Below are 19846 nucleotides of genomic sequence, written 5' to 3' on the forward strand. Positions count from 1 at the left end.
TGGAGGGAATGTCAGGGAGTCAGGAGCTGAAATCACCAAAAAATAAGGGGGACTGAACTGGGCTTTGAAGATGACAGTAACAGTGGAGCAGGTGGACTATCATTCTGAGAAAATGAGTTAAAACTGGGAGCTTTTAGGGAGGGGGCAAATGGTTTGGAAGTTGTTCTGAGTCAGGAGGGCACACACTCCAGGCCCAGAGACAGGGGCGTTGTGTGAAAATAAACATCTACATTTGAGAGGCTCCAGGGGGAAGCCTGGGTTGCCTGAGAGCAAGAGGAAAGGAGCACTTAGGGAAGTTAGGGCCTTTGAACAGCCCTGGTTTCCAGAACAGGGGATGGGTGCGTGACAGTGCAGAGTTGAACGAGGGCTCCATCTTCTGTCCTTGACTTCATCTTAGCAGCAGCCAACACAGTCTATTACTCCCTCCCAAAACACTCCCTTCTTGACTTCTGTTGTGGAGACTGGGCATTTATGGGTTGCCCACAATTCTCCCCATTCCCAGGGGGACCCTGAACTCCTCGTTTGGGAATTTCTCTATTTGCATGGTATTGGGGAATGTCTTAAGTGTGGCCAGTCAGACCTCTCCCCACACCCCAACATCAGAATCCCAAGCGAGGGGGGATGGGGAGCTGGTGCTGGCTGCACACTCCTGGCCCTCCGGGGCCTCAGGCCCCTCCTCTTCCTCAGCCTGGTCCAGGGGAATCCCTCTAGCCTGTAAGCCTCTCTCCTTTTGCTGGAGGGCTAGATCAGGTTTCTGTGGCTTTCACCCCAAACTTTTGAAGTCATCAGTGCCCTGAGTTGAATTACCATCATCAAACAGGGGCCTGCAGATCTGAAGACCTTTGTCTTCCTCACACTCAAGCGTGCACGTACTTAATGGGCGTCTTAGATTCTGCCTGTCATAACTTTGTCCCAGCCCCCAATTTATATCTAAGCCAGACTTCTCCATCAGAAAATGCCACCCCATTTACGCAGGTCCTCTGGACAAAAACCTGGGCCACCCTGACGCCCTCCTCAGGCGCTTCCAGCATAAGGCGCCGGTGGGCACCTGCCCTGCCCTGCGCAAGCATCGCCCTCCCTCCTGCACTCCCTCTCGGGTCCCCCAGCTCCCCCCCGCCCCGCGTTCCTGCTCCACATGGACCTCCTAAGAGACGGCAGGTCAGAGGCAGTCCCTCCTCTCGCGCCTCCGGTGCCCGGACAGCCCGGCACCCACGCCTTCGGGGCTGGGGGCGGGGTTCGGTCCGCGGCCTCCGCCCGAGACTCGCTCCCCAGGGACGCCGCCGCCACCCCAAGCGCCCGCGGCGCCCACGGAAGGAGGCCGGCCGGTCCGCAGAAAAGAGGACGCCCGGCGCTGGGGGGCCGCCCCCGTGACGTCCTTCCGCCGAGCGACGCGGGGCGGCCCTCCGCAGCGAGCATGCCGCGACCGGGCGGAGATTGGGGAGGGGGCGCCAGCCCAGCCCGCCCCCCGGCCCGGCCCGCCCCTCGACAGGTGAGGCGGTCGCCTTTCCCGGGGCAGCAGGGGGCGCCCGTGCGCCGGGGTTCCGCGCGGCGCGCCGACCTCCACCCCGCAGGCGGGCCCGGCTGGCGGGCGGGGAGGGCGGGGGCCGGGAGTTGCCGTTGGAGGGGAGGGAGAAGGGGCGGGGGGCGGACTCTGGCAGGGGTGCGGTGAGAGACCCGAGGCCGGCCGGAGCCCGAGTGTGGGGGGTTAGCCGGGAGGAGAAAGGGACCCTGGAGGCGGTGGCAGGCCCGGGAGGATGGGGGGCGGGCCCAGGGGAGTGGGCGGGTCGGACGGGGCGGGCCGGGGGCGGGCCCCTGAGGGCGGGGCTCGGAGCGCGGCGGCGGGAGGGGGCGTCAGTGTACGGCCGCCCGGCCAGGGCGGCGGCATGGGGCGGGTACAGCTCTTCGAGGTCTGCCTGAGCCACGGTCGCGTCGTCTACAGCCCCGGAGAGCCGCTGGCGGGGGCCGTGCGCGTGCGCCTGGGGGCGCCGCTGCCCTTCCGAGGTGGGCGCGGGGGTCCCCTCGGGGGAGGGCCGGGCCGGCAGGGCTCAGGTGGCTGCGCAGCACCTGCGGCGGGGTCGGTGCTCCCGGAAGCGGCAGCGGTGGCTCTTGGCCTGGACCCGCGGAGCTGGACCCGCGGCGCTTGGCCTGGACCCGCCTCCTGCCGCCCCCTCCCTTCGCCTCCTGGCGGCCCGGGAAGTCTTGGGCCCCGCCGGCTGTAGGGAGTGCTGGGGTGCGGCCGGCCGGGCGGCGCAGACCCGCGGGGGTGGATGGCTGCTGGCAGATGGGGCGGAGCAGGGAAGCCAGGGCGGCCCAGTCCTTCCGCATGTGCCCTTCCTGTTCTCTCTCCTAGGGTCGGCCGGCCAGAGTCGGGGGCGGGGGTTTAGATCTTGCCCACCTTGCCGAAGGCCACTCTGAATTGGACACATGCACGCCCCGACCCTCTCTGTCGGGTCTGCAGGGTCGGTTGCACCCTACATCTGCTGGGCCCTCACCTGGAGCCTGGCCCTCGCTGCTGGGCTTTCTGTCTCACACGCCCAGGCCCCTGGCGCAGGCCCTCAATCCTCATGGTCCCGCGGTGCACCCGTTTCCACGCAGGCTAAGGCTTGGCCTTGCGATCTGGGAGGGTCTTGTTCATCCCTGCGTGACCCAGGCCTCCAGCCCAGTGCGCGTGTAGGAGCTGAACCCGAGCCCTACTGGCTGGTCCTTCTGCTGGTGCAGACATCTGGGACTTTGGGACTGGGAGTCAGGTTGCTGGTGTGGCCCTAGCTAGTGCGCTCTGCAGGTGCTGGCCTTATCTGCTCTCTGAGGTGTGGGCAGTCCTGAATGGGACTTCAAAGGTCAGCCCTCAGGGTACCGCCCAGGGACTCCATGTCTGATCGCTGGTTCTGAGTGTGAGGGTGCCCCTGTTGTGGGACTGTTCTCCTGCTGGAGTGCTTCTCCACTTTGGGATGCTTGGCCCAAACCACAGCCATCAGGCATCCCTCTGGACTTTGATCCTCTGGGCCCTTGTGTGCTTAACAGCTCAGTTCTTCTGGTGTTTCTGAGGACTGAGAGCCACTGCCCCGGTCCTGGATGGGTCTGACTCCTGACCTTGTGGAGTTTGAGGCCACAGGGTTTAGGAAGAAACTGGGTGAAGGTACCCCTGGTCAGGTGTCCAGCCTTGTGGGGTCTCCTCCTGATGACCCACAGCTCCTTTCCTGTCTCCTTGGTTGGTGTTTGGGGTTTGAGTGGGGGCATTTATGGTGGTGGCAGGGGGCACAGCAGTGACAGTGCAGCTCTTCCCTGGGGCACAGGAAGAGATGACAGTTGAAATGGGACTGAGGGGAGAGTCCGGGGCACAGGAAGGAGGGGTGGGCTTGTAGCTGGGGGATGGCAGCCACGAGACCCCATGCCGGAGCTCATTGCCTGGCCCATCCGCCCAGTCATGCTCCCGCAGCTGGGCCCAGGGCACACAAACCGTTACTGACCACAGCGAAGGGATGGCCTGGCCTGGCAGAGTAGCCTCCATGTGGTGGCTGGGGTGTGGGCGAATGGACAGTTGGGCCATAGGGTATTGAGGGAGCCCCTGCTGATGATCCCCACTAAATGTGCCAGCCAATCGCCAGAAGAGGGGAGGGAAGATGGGGGCATAGGCTGAAGAGTAGATGTATGATGACTTTGTGCCAGAAGAGTTATTATTCAGATTGTCCCTGGGGCGTAGACAGAATGTGGGTAATGAGGCTGTTCTGGGGCTTCTTTCAGCCCCTGTTGGGTTTGGAAAAGGAAAGGCTGTGGTTCTTCTTTTTTTCTTTCATTCATAAGATACTTGTTGAGCTCCTGCTATCAGCCAGTGATGCAACAGGGAGGCCCTACACCCCTGCAGGAGGACATGGAGGTGGGGAGGCCTCAGGCCTTCAGGCCCTGGGGGGCTCTTAGTCTTGCCCACTAAATACTTGTCTGACGAAAGACAGAGATGATTTGCACTCAACCATGAGAACACTGGCTGCCCTCGGAGCTAATGCAGAAGGAGAAACCTGTGGAAGGAACTGGTCCCTGGAGCCCGGGTCCAGCCGAGCCTGAGGCTGGGGGTCATGCGGGGCTGTCCTATGTTCTGCTTTCCAGGGTGGGTGTTGGGAGTGGGGGGAGCCCAGAGAACAATAGCAGTCGGCTCCTAGCTCCGCCAGCTCACTGAACTCTCACCATGGGATAGATGCCATTCTCCCACCTCCCATGGACCAACTCTGTGAACCCTCAGAGCAACCCTGGGAGGGGGGCACCGTTACTATTCTCATGTTTCAGACTTGGAAACAGGACAGATGGAAGTGCCTCATAGGCCAGAGCCTTAGTGAAAAGATGTGCCAAAGGCTGGGCTGCTCCAGTTTTGTGGGAACTGGTAGAGGTGAGCGAGACCTTTGGGACCAGAATGAGGGTGAGCAGTGGTCTTCTTGGTCAGATGGCGGATGGTGCAAGCAGGAGGGCTGCTGGAGAGGAAAGTTCCAGAAGTCACTCTGAAACACAGTCCACATGATGATTTTCCTTACAGAACAGGAGCAGCCCCAGACCTCCAGATGGGTGCTTATCAGTTTGGTACTTGCCTTTTTTCATGCATCTGAGCACTGGTAGAAGTGAAACACTTGTAACCCTGGATGGTGCAACAGGGCGTGTTGCTGTGGACTGGAGGCTGCCCCTTACCAGAGCGCACTTGCCCCTGTCCTGAGGCTGTGCCTCGGGGCACATACGCTGGTATGATGGCCGTGCTCACCTGCAGGAGCGGAAGTCCCCCGCATGGGGTAGGAGGGACAGGCCTGTGCGTGTCCATCCCCTGTGCCTCCATTGTTCCCCTACGGAGGAGAGTGGACAGGAACAGGCCCTTTGACTCCAAGATGGTGATTGGAAGCTGCTCATTCAGTCAAGGTCCCTGAAGGGGCTTCAGCATGTGTGCAAAAAGAGGCTCTTTGCCTGGGCATTGGGAATGTCCTAGAACTTGGGCCCCTCAGGGATACCCCTAGGGTTGGTACGATACTCTTTGTTTAGGGTTAGGTCCGGTGACCCCATGGCTTGTTCATCTGTATTCTGGGGCCATGCGTCCAGGCCGGGTGGGTGCCTGTTTTAGCCATCCAGCTGTTGGACACATGGGCCATGCCTAGATAGTTTGCTGTTACAAACCGTGTTGCTTGTAGCTCCTGGGCAGTTAGGGTGGATTGTGAGAGCCGTTGGGTCCTCTGGGATGTGCATGTCAGGTCCCAGCAGATCTTCTTGGTGCTTTGCCGGGGCCCCTGTATCGGCCTACAGTTTGATCACTGCAAAGGAGTGTTTTTCCATCTCTTCTCCAACACATGTCAAAATATTTAATATTTGCCAACTGATAGGTTAGAATGGTAATTCATTTGAGTTTCTCTGATTTCTACTGAGGTGGGATATCTGTTCCTGTCGTCTGCTACTATGTGAAAGTCACTTCTATGTCACAAATCACCCCTAAACTAAGTGGTTTATTACAACTCACAGCGTTGTGGATTGGGAATTTGGACAGAGGTGGGCAGGGTGGTTCTGCAGCTCTGTGTGCCATCCCCTGAGGTCACTTGACGGTTTCCAGCTAGCACTGGGCCAATCTGGGGACCACTTAATTCCTTCTGGCATACGCCGCGGGTCCTGGAATTCGCAGGGCAGCCAGATTCCAGGGGGAAATGCGCCCATTCTGTGGGGGAGTGTAGAGTGGCGTGGCATCTGGAATGGTCATACTTCCCCTCCTTGATTCACTCCCTGGAGTATTTCTTCTGGGCTGTGTTCATCTCTGGGAGCACCACTGATGTGTCAGATTTCTGGGGTAGGAGCAATTCCAGGTCTGGCCCTAGGAGGGGATGGCTGATGGAGTGTGGATTAGAAATCAGGGCCGAGGTCAGGTCACTGGCAGTGCCAGTGGGGGTAGAGGATAAGCCAAGGGTTCCTGAGGGAAAGCCTCGTGGTCTGTGGGTGGCCAACAGGAGGCTTGTTTTGTCAGGGTTGGGTTGGCCTGAGGAGACCTGGACATGTCTGGTATGGCTTGCCACTGACCCTGGGCACTTGGGATACCAGGTTTCTCCTGCCTGGTGGCTCTCTCAGGAGGGTGTCAGATTCTGAGTCACCTTCCCTTCACCTGACCATCAAGTCAGGGGAGGAAGGGGAGAGGCTGGGCAGGGAGGCTGGTATCTTTGGCCTTGTCTCAGCCCTGCAGTTAAAGGAGGGGTGGAGCCGCAAGTCTACCTGTCACTGAGCTCCCAGCCCCTCCAGCTGTGGTGTCTTCCTTGCTGGTCCGGCCACGACCTTCTGACCATAGTGGTGTCTGGGCAAACATCCATTCGAGTGGGGAATTTGAGTTCCTGACCACAGAAAGGTAGCAGTGACCTCTGCTGCAAACGGTCCTGGTCGGGGAGAAGACCAAGCCATCTCTTGATGTAGGAAATCAGCCCTCCTAGGCACCACTGGTCCAGGAAGTCAAGGGTGTCCCCACCCTGCAGTGTGCCAGACTGTTGGGTACCTTATCTGCTCAGGCAGGTCTGACCACATTCCTGAATCATGAGGGCTAGCAGTTAGCTTCCTGGAGCGTGAAGGGGCACCTCCTAGCCTAACTGGCTTGCCTGTGAGCAAACCCAAAGTGGGGCTGGAGGTCAGCTGCCCCGTAGGCTTCTGTTCATCATTGGTGTCCCAAGCATCCCTTTGAGGGAGCTGAGTTTACAGAGGTCTGGTGGGCCCGGGGGTGGCTGGGAACCAAGGTTACCAGGTTGGGGGTTGTCCAGGTGTCATCTGGGTGACCACTGGGGCCTTCCTGTTCTGGACTTCAGGATTTAACTCTGTGCCTCATCACCCTGGCTCCCTGGGAATACCCCAAAATGGGGGATCGACATGAGGTATCCTCTGAAGGGTAACAAGCCACTTGCTGACCTGCCTAAGGCCCAGCACTCCTTGGTGCTACCACCTCTACCTAAATCTCTACGAGATGGGGGCAGGGAGGGGCCCAGGCCAGTGGCTGGCTGGGACTCACACCGTAACCCCCCCCCCCCCCTTGCAGCCATCCGAGTGACCTGCATGGGTTCCTGCAGGGTGTCCAACAAGGCCAATGATGCAGCATGGGTAATGGAGGAGGGCTACTTCAACAGTGCTCTGTCGCTGGCTGACAAGGGTGAGTTTGGGAGCCTGTACTTGCCTTGTTGCATATAGTGAACCCCTCCAGGGCAGACCTTGGTTGAGAGTGGGGTCTGTCTGTCCATCCCACCTTTCCATCTGCCTCTGGGATCTCTGTGCTGACCCACCCTCTAGCAGGGCTTTGTACCCTGTTGTATTTCTCTCCCCAGCAGGTACTAGGCATTGCCTGATAGAGCCTAGGTGGTTAAAGGCGGCTAGCTTCTCTTTGATTTGGGTGGGCTCTGGCCCCTGGAATATCCCCGTCCCCCTTTCCTGCTTAAGCCAAGTTCTTGTACCCCTTCCTCTGCCCAGGCTGCAGCCCTGTGCTGCTATGGTGTCTGGAGTCAGAGGCTGGGAGACCCAGTAGCCAGACTCAGTATGAACTGCTCCTAACTTGTGTCCTGTGGTGTCACCTCAAGGCTCCTGAGTCTTCTCTCCTTCACACCTCCCTCCCGTCTCTGCAGGGAGCCTGCCAGCTGGAGAGCACAACTTTCCCTTTCAGTTCCTGCTTCCTGGTAAGAGCCCGGCCTTGCCTGGCCAGGCCTGGTGGTGACAGTTGGTGGACAGGAGGTGGGACAGGGGACAGTTGGGTGCCATTCCCTACTTTCTTTCTAGCCACAGCGCCTACATCCTTTGAGGGCCCCTTTGGGAAGATTGTGCACCAGGTGCGGGCCACCATCGACACACCACGTTTTTCCAAGGATCACCAGTGCAGCCGAGTGTTCTATATTTTGAGCCCCCTGAATCTGAACAGCATCCCAGACATTGAGGTGAGGATGAAGCAGTGGTCTCCTGGCTGATGCCCTACCCCCAGGTGAGAGGAGGTGGCCGGGATCTAGAAGAGCAGTGGCTTCTGTCCTGAGCCGACTGTGCGGTGTCTGGGGGAAGGGCACAGCAGGGCCGAGTGGGCTTGTCCACGGGCCGCAGAGATCTAGGCTGCCCACACCCACCAAACCCCTTCATTACTGTCCTCCCCTCAAGCAACCCAACGTGGCCTCCACTACCAAGAAGTTCTCCTACAAGCTGGTGAAGACGGGCAGCGTGGTCCTCACCGCCAGCACTGACCTCCGTGGCTACGTGGTAGGGCAGGTGCTGCGGCTGCAGGCTGACATTGAGAACCAGTCAGGAAAGGATACGAGCCCTGTAGTAGCCAGTCTGCTGCAGGTCAGAGTCCCCTCTGGCTGTCAAGGCCTGTCCCCATGGGGCTGGAGGAGGGGGAGATTGCTGGCCTGCCCAGGCTCACAGGCTGGCCCTTCCCCAGAAAGTGTCCTACAAGGCCAAGCGCTGGATCTATGATGTGCGGACCATCGCAGAGGTAGAGGGTGCGGGTGTCAAGGCCTGGAGGCGGGCACAGTGGCAAGAGCAGATCCTGGTGCCTGCCCTGCCCCAGTCAGCCCTGCCAGGCTGCAGCCTCATCCACGTGGACTACTACCTGCAGGTGCTGGGGGTTGGACGGAGTGGGATGGGGAAAGGGGGGTGCGTGGCCTAGCCTCACTCTCCCATCCTCCCCAGGTCTCCCTGAAGGTGCCTGAAGCCACCGTGACCCTCCCTGTCTTCATCGGCAATATCGCTGTGAACCACGCTCCGATGAGCCCCCGGCCAGGCCCAGGGCTGCCTCCTGGGGCCCCGGTCTCCGTGGTACCCTCTGCACCGCCCCAGGAGGAGGCTGAGGCTGCGGCCAGCAGCCCCCACTTTGCAGATGCAGTCTCCCTTTCCACGAAGAGCCACTCACAACAGCAGCCATTACCTGCCGCCTTTGGCGCTGTGCCTGGTGCCCCTGAACCCCGCCCTCAGGATAGCAGCCCTGCTCCCCACCCACTGCCCCCTCCCTTGTGCATCTCCACAGGTGCCACTGTCCCCTACTTTGCAGAGGGCTCCGGAGGGCCAGTGCCCACCACCAGTACCTTGATCCTGCCCCCAGAGTACAGCTCATGGGGCTATCCCTATGGTGAGTGAGGGCCCTGGGGCCTGGTGGGGGAAAGGGCACCATGAGCCCCATGCAGACCTTGCTCTCTCCCCGCAGAGGCCCCACCATCCTATGAGCAGAGCTGTGGTGGTGCAGATCCTAGCCTGACGCCCGGGAGCTGACCCTGTGCCGCCTTCTCCGGGTGGGCTGACTTCTGCCCTGGGACTGGGCACCCAGGGCCTCGTGCCTTCTTCGCTCCTGGCCTGACCCGGCCCACTCAGGACCCACTGCTGCTCGGCCGCTCCCTTCAGTCTCTGCCTAGGGACCAGCCTCTCCCTGGGGGGGCTGGGGCCTGGAGAGATGCCGTGTAAATAAAGTGCTTCATTTGTAGAGCTGGGCACAGGCCAGCCTCTCGGGCACCCTCCTCCTGCCCGGTGTGCAGCAGCCTAGCCCTGGGGGCCCCTTCTGGGCACGCACCCCCCCCCCCCGGTCCTGCTCCCTCTTCCTTCAGCCCTGGAACCCTGCCTATGGGCCACCCCATCCCCTCCAGGTCGTGTGCCCTTCTCCTTGGTTCTGGGCCCCTCCTTCCAGGTGCCTAGGGCCCTGAAGACTGGCCCCAGGGAGCAGGAGCAGCATGGGCTGGGTACCTTTAACTCGGGCCGGGGTTGGTGCTTGTTCTCATGGTTCTGCTTCAAGGTGCGCCCTCAGAGTGGGGCTTGCATGTCTGGAGCCTTGGTGTTAATTTAAAATGTATTTGTAATATGGGGAGAAGACCGCCCCTGTAATGTTTTATTGACACACTTTGGGCTTGCCCATCCATCACCCATCGTTCTAGGTGGCAGAGTTCAGATCTCCTGCACCAGAGGAAACCCTGTGGGGGGTGACGAGGTGGGCTTGCCCAAGTCCCTGCCCCTTGTGCTATTTCCTCCTGCTTGGGCTGAAGTCTCAAGTCCCTGCTGTCACCACTGCCACCCACGTCCGGCTCTGAGGGATACTGCTTCTCATCTCCCATCCAAGTGTGAACACACAAGCCCACGCTTGTTCCTGAGGTCCCTTTCAAATGCCTGTTGTCTAGGATCCAAGGAACCCAAGAACAAATAAAGTCAGGGTTCAGCAGAGCAACGTTTACCAAAGGGGCATCCTGCAGATGTTCCAGTGCTGAGGGGAGGGCCTGTTGGTGCCCAACGGGGCCAGTGATCCTGAACCGTGCTTTGGAAATACCATAGGTGGGATTAGGGTAAGACTTCGGGTTGAGATTCTGTATCTGACATACAGTGCGGGAGTGACCTTGGATAGGTGTCTCAGTTATCAATCTATAACAAACTTATGGAACATATTGAGCGCCCCCCCCCCCCCCGGTTTATTTCTTGTACACTTAACAATCCAGAAGTGTAAGATTTGGGCCTGATGACACAGCTGTCATTCTCAAGTTGAGGCTTCCACCGCGGGGTCCAGGGTGACCATTCCAGATTTCACCACCAGCCAATATACTGAGTCTGCTCCCCTAACTTCTTGGGGGCTACAGGCTGGGAAGTAGATTCTATCACTTGTGCAAACATTCCATCGGTCACTCTTTACAGTTGGAAACGTGCTCCTTAGCCAGGCAGCCATGTACCTAGCTAAAATGTTACTATTTGTGGGACAAGGAGAGGATGAACATTGGAGAAATGCTCAGAATATGCCACAGAGAGGACATCCTCTAGCAGCAGCCTCAGCTGAAAACCTGCCTGGCTTTCAATCCCATCTCAGCCTCTCAACAGTTAGGTGGTCTTAAGGGCACTCAACTCCCTTGCTTTGGTTTGTTCACTCAACCCACATCTCAGGACTGACCTGATGGTTATACAATTCACATGGCATGTGTCAAAAACACACTTGACATAAGTAATCAGTGATCACACAAGGATAGGGTGGGTTGGGCTGACAGTGCAAAATGGGAGCATATCCTACTTCTGACACATTCACTTGCAGTCGATTTGCCTGGTAAAGGACTTTTTCCTCCACATCTTATTTATTCATTCAACAAATATTTGTCTCTCCTGCCAAGCATTGTTCTAGGCACTAGGGCACACAAGATAAAAAGCCCTGTCTAGATTTCTAGTGAGAAAGACAATATAGCAGTGGAGGGCCATGGAGTCAAATAAAGCAAGGATGTTCTGGGGAGCAGTACTGTTTTCAATAGGGAGGTAAGGAAAGGCTTCCCTGAAGAGGTGGTATTTGAAACCCAAGGAAGGTAGAGAGACCCTGGAGATACAAGTGTTTCACGGAAGGGACAGACTAGGACCCAAGGCAGGAGTGAAGATGGGGAGGATGGTGCCAGAGAGGCACGTATGGGTGAAGGTGGGTCAGGCTGGGCTGTGCAGGCCCGGACTACTGAGCTTTCAGTCATGAGGCTTACAACTGGGGTTCTAAGCCTGTCAGGAGCTGACTTAGGCTGTCCCAGAGAAATCTGGGAAGATATCCTAGGTACTTACATTCGTCCACTTCCTCCTCTGCCCGTGTGCACGGTGAACGCCCACTTTAGTAATTTTCCTGGAGTCCCATGACAGTGAGCCCTCATAAGTGAGGGGGAGACAGATTAGCCTTCGACTCAGGACCTCCTCAGTTCTCGCTGCAAAGACTGGCCAGAGAACCCCAATTTCAGTCTATATTTCTTTCCTCAACTCCCAGAAGATGGTAAAAATAGGCCTGGCCATAGGCATCGAGAGGGCGAAGCCCGTTTATCTGATGCCGTCCATGTAGGCCGCTTGGTGTGCAGAGATCTCCTCTGTGCATAATTGGGAGGCAGACTGGCGGGTAGGTGCCGATTCAAAGAGCTTGGGGTTGCTCAGGGAGGCTGCCCAGAGGGGGCACACCTCCTCCTGGGGACATTCCCCACCCCACCCCCAGCCTTCCCAATCAGAACACAGACCCCATCCGAGGCACACTTTCCTAGCGGGACACCTCCGTAATCAGAGCATCCTCTCCCACAGCGGAAGTGCCCCCTGGCCATAGCACCCCCGAGTTGGGACATAACCCCTAACCAGGGCACCTCCCCTAACCGAAGCACCCCAAACGGAGGCAGCTTTCCTCATTGTAACATCCTCGCAAAGCCGGGCAATCCTCCGCACCGGCACATTCCCCTCCCCTTGTCGGGGCAGGCTCCTCGGTCGGCACAACGCCGGCACCGCACCCACTCCTAGCAGGACAACCCCCGGCCGGGGCACCCCCACCACCGTGTACGGCCCAGAAGCACCCTCCAGGTGGGCATTCCTCACAACCAAGCCCCTGCCCACCAAGCCGGGAATACCCTCGAACCCGGGCACCGCCCTAGGACGCAAGTCAGGATCCGCCTTTTGCGAGGCCGACGGAAGCAGAGTGTGTCCGGGGTTAGAGGTCAGGGGTTCTTCTCCACCCCAGCCGGTCCACCAGAATGACCGCGTATAAGGAAAAGATATCTGTGAAAACGGGAGAACGACGCCCAGCCGCCGCGACGCCTCCGGAAGGCCGCTGCACACGGCTCCGCCCCCCGCCCGGCCCGCGCGCCCCGGTTCCGGCCGGCGCAGGCTCGCGCCGGGGACGCCGCACGCTGGGCCGTAGTGCGCAGGCGCGGACGCGGGCGCAGGCGCAGACGCACGCGACCAGCCCCGCCCCGCCCTGAGCCGCGAGGCGCGGGCGGGGCGATGGCGCGCGGGAGGGGCGGGGCCACGCTGCGGGCCCGGGCCATGGCCGCCGCCGATGCCGAGGTGAGGAGCGGCGGCGGGCCGGCGGCGGCGGGGGCGGCGGGCGCGGGAGCTGACGGGCGGGAGCCGGCGGGCGGGCGGGGCGCGCGGGCGCGGGCGGGGGCGCCGAGCCGGAGGGGCGGGCGGGGCCGCGCCTCCCGCCGCCGCCGCCGCCGCGCCTCAGGCCGAGGCCGGCCGAGGCCGCCGGCGTCGGCCGCGCGCGGGGCGCGCTTTGTGCGGCGGGCAGGCGGGGGGGCGGCCGGCGGGCGGGGGGCGGCGGGCGGGGCGCGGGGTGAGGGCCGGCAGTCCGCGTCCGCACCGCCCGCCCCCGCGCGCCCCGGGCCTCGGCCGGGAGCCCCGCGGAAGGGGCGGAGGACAAAAGGGAAAGTGGGGCGAGCCGGCCAACTTCGCGGCGCTAGCCGAGGCGAGGCCGTCCGCTCCCGGCGCCTCTCCTGCGCCCCGCTGACCTTTCACTTTGTTCCGAATAGGATGGCACCGTCTTTAACGAAAAGTTGGCCGGCCCGGCGCGCTTCTCCCCAGACAATGCTGCCCAGCCCTGGCGGCTGTCAGAAGCAGGAATGCACGACTTCAGTTTATTTCTAAACAAACTGCTTAAACGGGCTTTGGATATAAAAAGTTCCCATTTTCTTGTTAATGCTGTTTAGTCTTCCTTTTTGCTAATTCTCAAGGATAGTTTGTTTCCTAGCTTGTAGCAGCACTGAAACCAAACTCTTGTGAGATGGACCACTAGCTTCCCATGAAGGGAAAAGCAAGCAGGAGGCAGTGCGCCCGTGGAAATGCAGAGATAGTGTGGGCTTCGGGCTGACAGAAGGGACCAGTTTGGAAAAAAGTGATGATCTCTAAGTTTTTCTCTGAAAGTACTCCGTGTGTAGAAATAAACGTGGGGACTTGAGAAAGCTAAGGTGTAGTAAGGCTCTGGTAACAGTAACCTGGCGCATACACGTAACTGTATATTTTGATCGAAGTAATGTGCGGTCTTTTTCTTTCCTATCTTTTTCCTGAATCTTTGGGAATGTTGATAATAAGTAAACTGGGAGGATGCAGGGGATTTTTAAAGTTCAACGCAAGGAGTATTAATTGAATTCTTATCACACACTCAAGGAATGTATGAGGCTCTGGAACAAGTAGGTAAATTAGGTAACTCTAAAAGTCACTTCCATGTTTGTGGAGAGAAGATGTGTAGTGAGTAATGATATTTACTGAGCACTCGTTGTGGCTCGGGGCACTGTGATTACTTTAGGTAAGTTCTCTCGTTTACCTTTCTCTGTGCAGCAGGTAGTATTATTTCCTACTTAGCAGGCAAGGAATACACCACTTGAAAGAGATTGAATGACTTGGCATAGCCTGTTACGGGGCTAGCACTTGTTGGGTGTCTGGCACATAGTAGGTTTTTAATAAACAATTCAGCAAATGACCCCACACAGCTCTCATTCCACAGTCAGCCTTGAATAGAGGGCTTAACTCAGCTGATAATGACAGCCTGTGTTTACTAAGCCCTTACCTGTGCCCAATCCTGTTGTAGTGCTTTGCATGAATTCACTCATTAAAGCCTGACAGCGATCTTCTGAGGTAGGTACTGTTCTGTTCCCGTTTGCAGATGAAGAAACAGGCGCGGTGCATCCCAAGGTCTCAGAGCTTGTGCTGGAGAAGATGGATGCAGGCAGTTTAGCTCACTGAACATGTGTTGTGTCTGTGGTGGTCATTTTCACTTAGTAAAAGCTCTGGGTTTAGATTCATGATCTTGTGTTTATCGTGGAGGTGCATGATAGGTTAAGGGGCCTCCTGGACAGTGGGTTAGGCATAGGATCATCTCTTACCACTAAACCTGGGAAGTGGTTACTGGATCAGGGTTCACTGATTGCCAAATGATTAAACCAGTAAAGTGAACACTTGAAACTTACCTCATTGCATGTTTATTCTTTTCTCTTTTCCTTGACCTAGAAAGAGAGTCACCAGTTTTTCACACTAAAGAGAACTAATAAGGTAGTGGAATATATCCCCTGCTCTCATTTTGTGGATTACTAAATGGGGGCTCCTGGGGTTTAATGTATGTTCAGGATTGTCCAGGACCAGAGTGTAGAGTAATGTACTTGACTTAAGGCTTTTGATCCAGCAAAATGTCACCTTTCAGCAGGAGGGCCTTCCAGGACGATTGTATGTTTTTCTAGCAGGGTGGCAACTTTGTATCTCTTTCTTAAAATTTACCTTTTTGTTAAGCCAGATATTGCTGGGGTTCCTGGCTGGCTCATTCCGTTTAGAGTCTTGATCTCAGGGTGGTGAGTTCAAGCTCCACACTGGGTGTGAACCTAAAATAAATCAAATCAATCAATCAATCAATCAATAAAATACTGAAGAAAGTGAAAAAAAAAAGTCGAATAGTTCTAAAAGACCTTTTAAAAAGGCCACCCGCCTCCTCTCTTGACTTTCTAGAGAGGCAACAGCCATTTGACACTCTTTAACATTCATTTCATGTATCTAAATAATATGCTTGCATTGTCATGTCTTCATTCACCAATTTTAGGGGTTATTTATTGGCTCCCACTAATGGTAGATGATAACTTCAGTTCTCTCATACTCTGTTACCTGGAACACTCACAGTTTTGGTTAAATTCATATCCAAAATCATCAGTCTGTTCAGGTCATTATCTTACCGTGCTGAGCCAGGTAGTAAACTACAATTGTTTTTTCCTTTCCTTTCCTTTCTTTTTACGATTTTATTTTTTTAAAAAGATTTTATTTATCTTAGAGAACATATGAGTGGAGGGAGGGGCAGAGAGGGGAAAAAATCTTAAGCAGACTCTGCTGAGCACAGAGCCCGACTCAAGGCTTGATCCCACTACACTGAGATCATGACCTGAGCCGAAACCAAGAGTGGGACCCTTAACTGACCGAGCCACTCAGGCACCCCTGAGAATGTTATTTTTTAAGTAATCTCTTCACCCAGTGTGGGGCTCGAACTCACAACCCTGAGATTAGAGTTGCACGTTCCACCAATTGAGCCAGCCAGGTGCCCTGTATTTCTTTTTTTTGTACAGCCTTTTTTCTTGCCTGGAGTTAATGATTGCCTCATTTTTCATTTGCCTGGTTTCCTTTGAACCTCAGAATAACATTCTTGAACTTTCTATTCTGTAAAATGTTTCTTAATTTCAGTTTCCTCCACTTAGCCTTGTCACCTTACCATTTGCTTCTTCAGTGCTCCTGAGTCACTCTGCCCAAGTCAGGATGTGCTTGTTCTCTTGGCTTGGTGCACACTGACATCCTGGGAATTGTCTCCATCATTCTCTAGTGATGAACCCCTTTCCCTACGTCTAATGGTCTAATGGCCCCCCTCTGTGTGTTTACTCACTCGTGGTGGTGGAACTCATTCTCTAATAGCTTACCAGTAACTTTTTGGGAGGCAAACTTTTGGGACTTGCATGTCTGAAAATGTAGTTATTCTACCACCACACTGAAAGATTATGTTTGGCTGGGCTTGGCATTCCAGGTTGGAAGTAATTTTTAAGTTATTCCTCCCATATCTTCTAGTTTTCATTGTTGCTGTTGAGAAGTCCAGTTTGATTTTTAATCCTTTTAACCATTATTCCCCCACCAAATATTTAGGATCATTGCATCCTTGATTTGCCTAATTTTTATGATATGTCTTAATGGTAGCCTTTTTTCATTTATCCAGCAGGATATTAAGTAGCCCGAAATCTGGAGATTGATGCCCTTTTGTTGGTAGGGAATTTTGTACAATATATTTAAGCTAGTTTATTTTCTATTTCAGTTGAACATTGTACTTCCTGTACTAAATGTTCTAATTTTTATTTTTCATTTATTTTTAAAAAAGATTTTACTTATTTATTTATTTAGATGGGGAAGGGAGAGAGAGAATTTCAGTCGGACTCTGCGCTGAGTGCAGAGCCCAACCCTGAGATCATAACCTGAGTTGAAACCAAGAGTTGGATGCTTAACTGACTCAGCCACTCAGGCGCCCCAGTATTCTAATTTTTAAAAGCTTTCTATCCTGGCCATGTCTTAATCTTTTTGTTCTACTTTAGGGAGCATTTTTGACTGTTCTTTCACTGAAGTTTTAACTTCTTTTTTCATATTTTTGTGTTCTCTATTCTCTCTTCCTTTTTAATGCCTCCTATTCTTGTTTAATGTATATAGTGTCTGTTTAATTTCAGTTAAATTTCTTAAAATACAGTTAAAACTTTAAAAAACTATTTTATGGGGCACCTGGGTGCTTCAGTTGGTTAAGCATCTGACTTTTTTTTTTTTTTTTTTTAAGATTTTACTTACTTGAGAGAGAGAACACAAGCAGGGAGGAGAGGCAGAGGGCAAGGGAGAAGCAGACCCCCTGCTGAGCAGGGAGCCTGAACTGGGGCTCGACCCAGGACCCTGGGATCATGGCCTGGGCTGAAGGCAGATGCTTAATCGACTGAGCCACCCAGGCGCCCAGTGTCTGACTCTCCTCAGGTCTTGATCTCAGGGTGGTGAGTTCAAGCCCCACGTTGGGCTCCATGCGGGGCCTGTGGCCTACTTAAAAATAAATAAATAAATAAATAAATAAATAAATAAAATTATTGTTTTTCTGCATTTTTTGTTTCCCCTGCATTCCTCTTTGCTGCTGTATTTTTTGATCTCTTTCTTTCTGGAAAGCTTCTTCCAGTATCTGGTGATCTTTGGCTGTTTATTCACCTTTAAGAATAAAGTGCTAAAAATGGAAAGCTGAGTGTTTGGGGGCTTGTTTACTTGTTGCTTCGGTGGAGGGTGATGACTGACTCTTTTGTCGGCTCTCCTCCAAATGTTACTATCCTCTGGTTTGGCTTCCTCAGAGAAGGCTCCTTCAGTCCCAGCTCGTTAGGCTGGACATTCTGGAGCTAGGTTAAAGGGCAGGAGGTGGGGGAGGAGGGGTCTTCCCGTGGCTCAGTACATAGCCTTGACCTAATTTCCCTGCTTTCAGTTGTGGAGCTTACTCCTGTCCTTTGTGCCCACAGTCCCTAGGTGTGGTACCCTTCTGGTAGAGTTGTTACGAGCTAGCCCTCTGGTCTCTGCAGCTACCAGAGAGGAGTGCTTGTCTGAGTGTGTAGGGGGGGCCTGGGGACCTGAGAGTCCCAATGCCCTCTAGGTCGGTTTTTATACCCACACCCCTTTTTAGCTCCAGGCATCAGCCCCGTCTTCTGAGCCTCTCCATGGTTCTGTGGGGTCAGTCAGCCTGCTTCTCAGCAGTAACCTCCTTCTTTAGGTTCCTCTTCCTCTGCAGTGATTGAGCATTCCTCCATCTTCCTATTCATGTTTTGTGTAGGGTTTCAAATGCGTCTTAGGTGGAGTTTATGTTTCTCTTTCCTGTTCTTGTCTTTGGTTGATTTTTGATAAGAGAAGGGGGTGGAAAGCGTTCTGCCACGTAGAAATCAGAAGCATTTACTGTAAATCTTGAGAAGTGAGTTTTCACCCACACTAAAAGCACAGCTCACCTGTGGAAAGGGCTGCCCCTCTCAGGGTCTGTGTGGTTTGAATTTCTGGACTCATTACGGGGGAAGGTTCTGGAGTCATAATAAAAGTAAGCAAGAGCGATGAGTGTATCTTAGCCCTAATGCTCAGAAGGACACCTGTGGGAGCCTTAGTTGCTGGAGACCTCATGTATGATCAGTGCCAGAGTGGGGGCTACAGTCCTTGTTTCCTGCTTCTGCTTCTGCTCCTATTTTGTGTTTGATCACATTTTATCGAACTCGTCTTTGAAAATAGTTCAACTAATAAGAGCCATGTTTTAGGCTCTTTTCTTCAGGAACTTCATGTTTAGCATTTCATTGGACTTACCATGTTTGATGGAAGCTTTTATCTTACAGTAAGTGGGCAGTTTGATTTCCAGTTACGATGCTTACTTAGCCAGTCATGTAGGGAATAATTGTTGGAGCCCAGTTACTCTGGCCTGCTGTAGGTGTGGTATAGGAAGTGTTAGTTCCAGGTTTTGCGAAGTACTCCCATTTACTGTTCTGCTTTTATTTAACTTCTAGTATTTTCACTTATTTAAAAAAAAATCTCTTCACAGGTTCTGGATTTTGAAAAACAACTCTTTGAAGGTGGCATTTCCTTTGAAATGGTGTCTTCCTAGATGAGAGGTCACTTTCCCAATTGCATCACTGTCCGTTGTTATTTTACTTAGGAAAGTTTTTGGATTGCTTTTTGCAGCCAACTTTTAATAGGTTTGTAAGGTCCGATGAGAGTATATTTAAAACGCTCTTTCCAGGGGATCTATGAGCATTTATTGAGCACCTTCTGCTTGTGAAGTGCTAGTCAATGTACTGTCTAAGAGGATATGCACGTTTTTGAGATCATTACCTGATTTCACAAAATGTAAAAATGTAGTAGAACAAATATTACCAAGCAGGAAATGAGATGGAATCAGTTAAAAGTAAACAAGAAAAGGCCTGTGCTCCTGCACTCATCGCCGCACCCAGACCTGTGTTGGGAAAGGCTCCTTGAGGAAGATGGGTTAGTCCAGGTCTTAAAGGAGGTTAGGCATGACTTGGGAGGATGACGTACAATATGTACATTTCTTAAAAAAAAAAAAAAGGCATTTTAACACATTCAGAAAATTGAAATCTAAGAATGCCAAATATTTGTCATCTGTTTTTTTCTGATCCTTATGAATGTGCATGTTCATATTTAAAAGTGGCTGTACTCAGTGAGTATGTGCTGTTTGCATTTTCCTCTTCCGTGTATTATTTCCTGTGCATCCACATCTTTAACATTTTTAATAGCCACATGGTGTGTTTTGTAGAGATGTCCCAGTTTCCTCAATCATGTATTGGGTAAGTCTGTATCCTTTGGTACAGGGTGGAATTACTAGGTCAGAAGGGGTGAGTGGCACGAGGTGAGGCTGGAGAGGGAGGGCCAGGTCATATAGGGTCTTGTTGCCTTGGTAACGAGTTGGTGGTTTCCTCAGCACTGTAGACAGTCATTGAGAGATTTTAGGCACAGAACGCTATTTTAAAAAGACGACTCTGGCTGCTGTGTGGAGAGTGCATTGAAGGAAGGCCAGAGAGGAAGCATGGGGACTAGTGAGTAGGCCTGGGCCTGGTGACATGGTGGAGTTGTA

General features: G+C 54.3%; 2 protein-coding genes across 7 annotated transcripts in view; both read left to right on the forward strand.

Annotated features, from left to right (window-relative positions):
* Positions 1-1825: 1825 nt before the first annotated feature.
* ARRDC1 (arrestin domain containing 1) lies at positions 1826-10161 on the forward strand. 3 transcript variants are annotated; one of them, XM_040632299.1, is made up of 8 exons: positions 1827-2001; positions 7025-7135; positions 7602-7652; positions 7753-7907; positions 8119-8301; positions 8399-8575; positions 8650-9085; positions 9161-10161. In XM_040632299.1, exons 1-8 carry the CDS (start codon positions 1884-1886, stop codon positions 9223-9225), a joined length of 1296 nt encoding a protein of 431 aa, XP_040488233.1. In that variant the 5' UTR covers positions 1827-1883; the 3' UTR covers positions 9226-10161. The 3 variants fall into 3 exon arrangements, with proteins under 3 accessions (XP_040488235.1, XP_040488233.1, XP_040488234.1); XM_040632301.1 differs by lacking the exon at positions 8399-8575 and having other exon boundaries at positions 1826-2001; XM_040632300.1 differs by lacking the exon at positions 7602-7652.
* Positions 10162-12687: 2526 nt separating this feature from the next.
* Positions 12688-19846, forward strand: part of EHMT1 (euchromatic histone lysine methyltransferase 1) — a 140394-nt gene continuing 133235 nt past the window's right edge. For 2 of the 4 annotated variants that reach the window (XM_040632306.1, XM_040632308.1), the window contains exon 1: positions 12692-12765. In XM_040632306.1, the coding sequence (XP_040488240.1) occupies positions 12703-12765 (63 nt within the window). In that variant the 5' untranslated portion in view covers positions 12692-12702. Of the gene's footprint in view, positions 12766-19846 lie in introns of all 4 variants that reach the window. The other 2 variants (XM_040632307.1, XM_040632310.1) reach the window with 2 other exon arrangements.

The sequence above is a fragment of the Ursus maritimus genome, unplaced genomic scaffold, assembly GCF_017311325.1.
Source record: "Ursus maritimus isolate PB19 unplaced genomic scaffold, ASM1731132v1 scaffold_17, whole genome shotgun sequence".
Taxonomy (NCBI): Eukaryota; Metazoa; Chordata; class Mammalia; order Carnivora; family Ursidae; genus Ursus; species Ursus maritimus.

What these genes read in the sequence shown, in the direction of transcription:
- ARRDC1 (XM_040632299.1), top strand. Translation starts at nt 1,884, where the DNA reads ATGGGGCGGGTACAGCTCTTCGAGGTCTGCCTGAGCCACGGTCGCGTC. An exon ending in CTTTCAGTTCCTGCTTCCTG is followed by an intron (nt 7,653 to 7,752) that starts GTAAGAGCCCGG and finishes CTTTCTTTCTAG; the next exon opens with CCACAGCGCCTACATCCTTT. An exon ending in CTCATGGGGCTATCCCTATG is followed by an intron (nt 9,086 to 9,160) that starts GTGAGTGAGGGC and finishes CTCTCCCCGCAG; the next exon opens with AGGCCCCACCATCCTATGAG.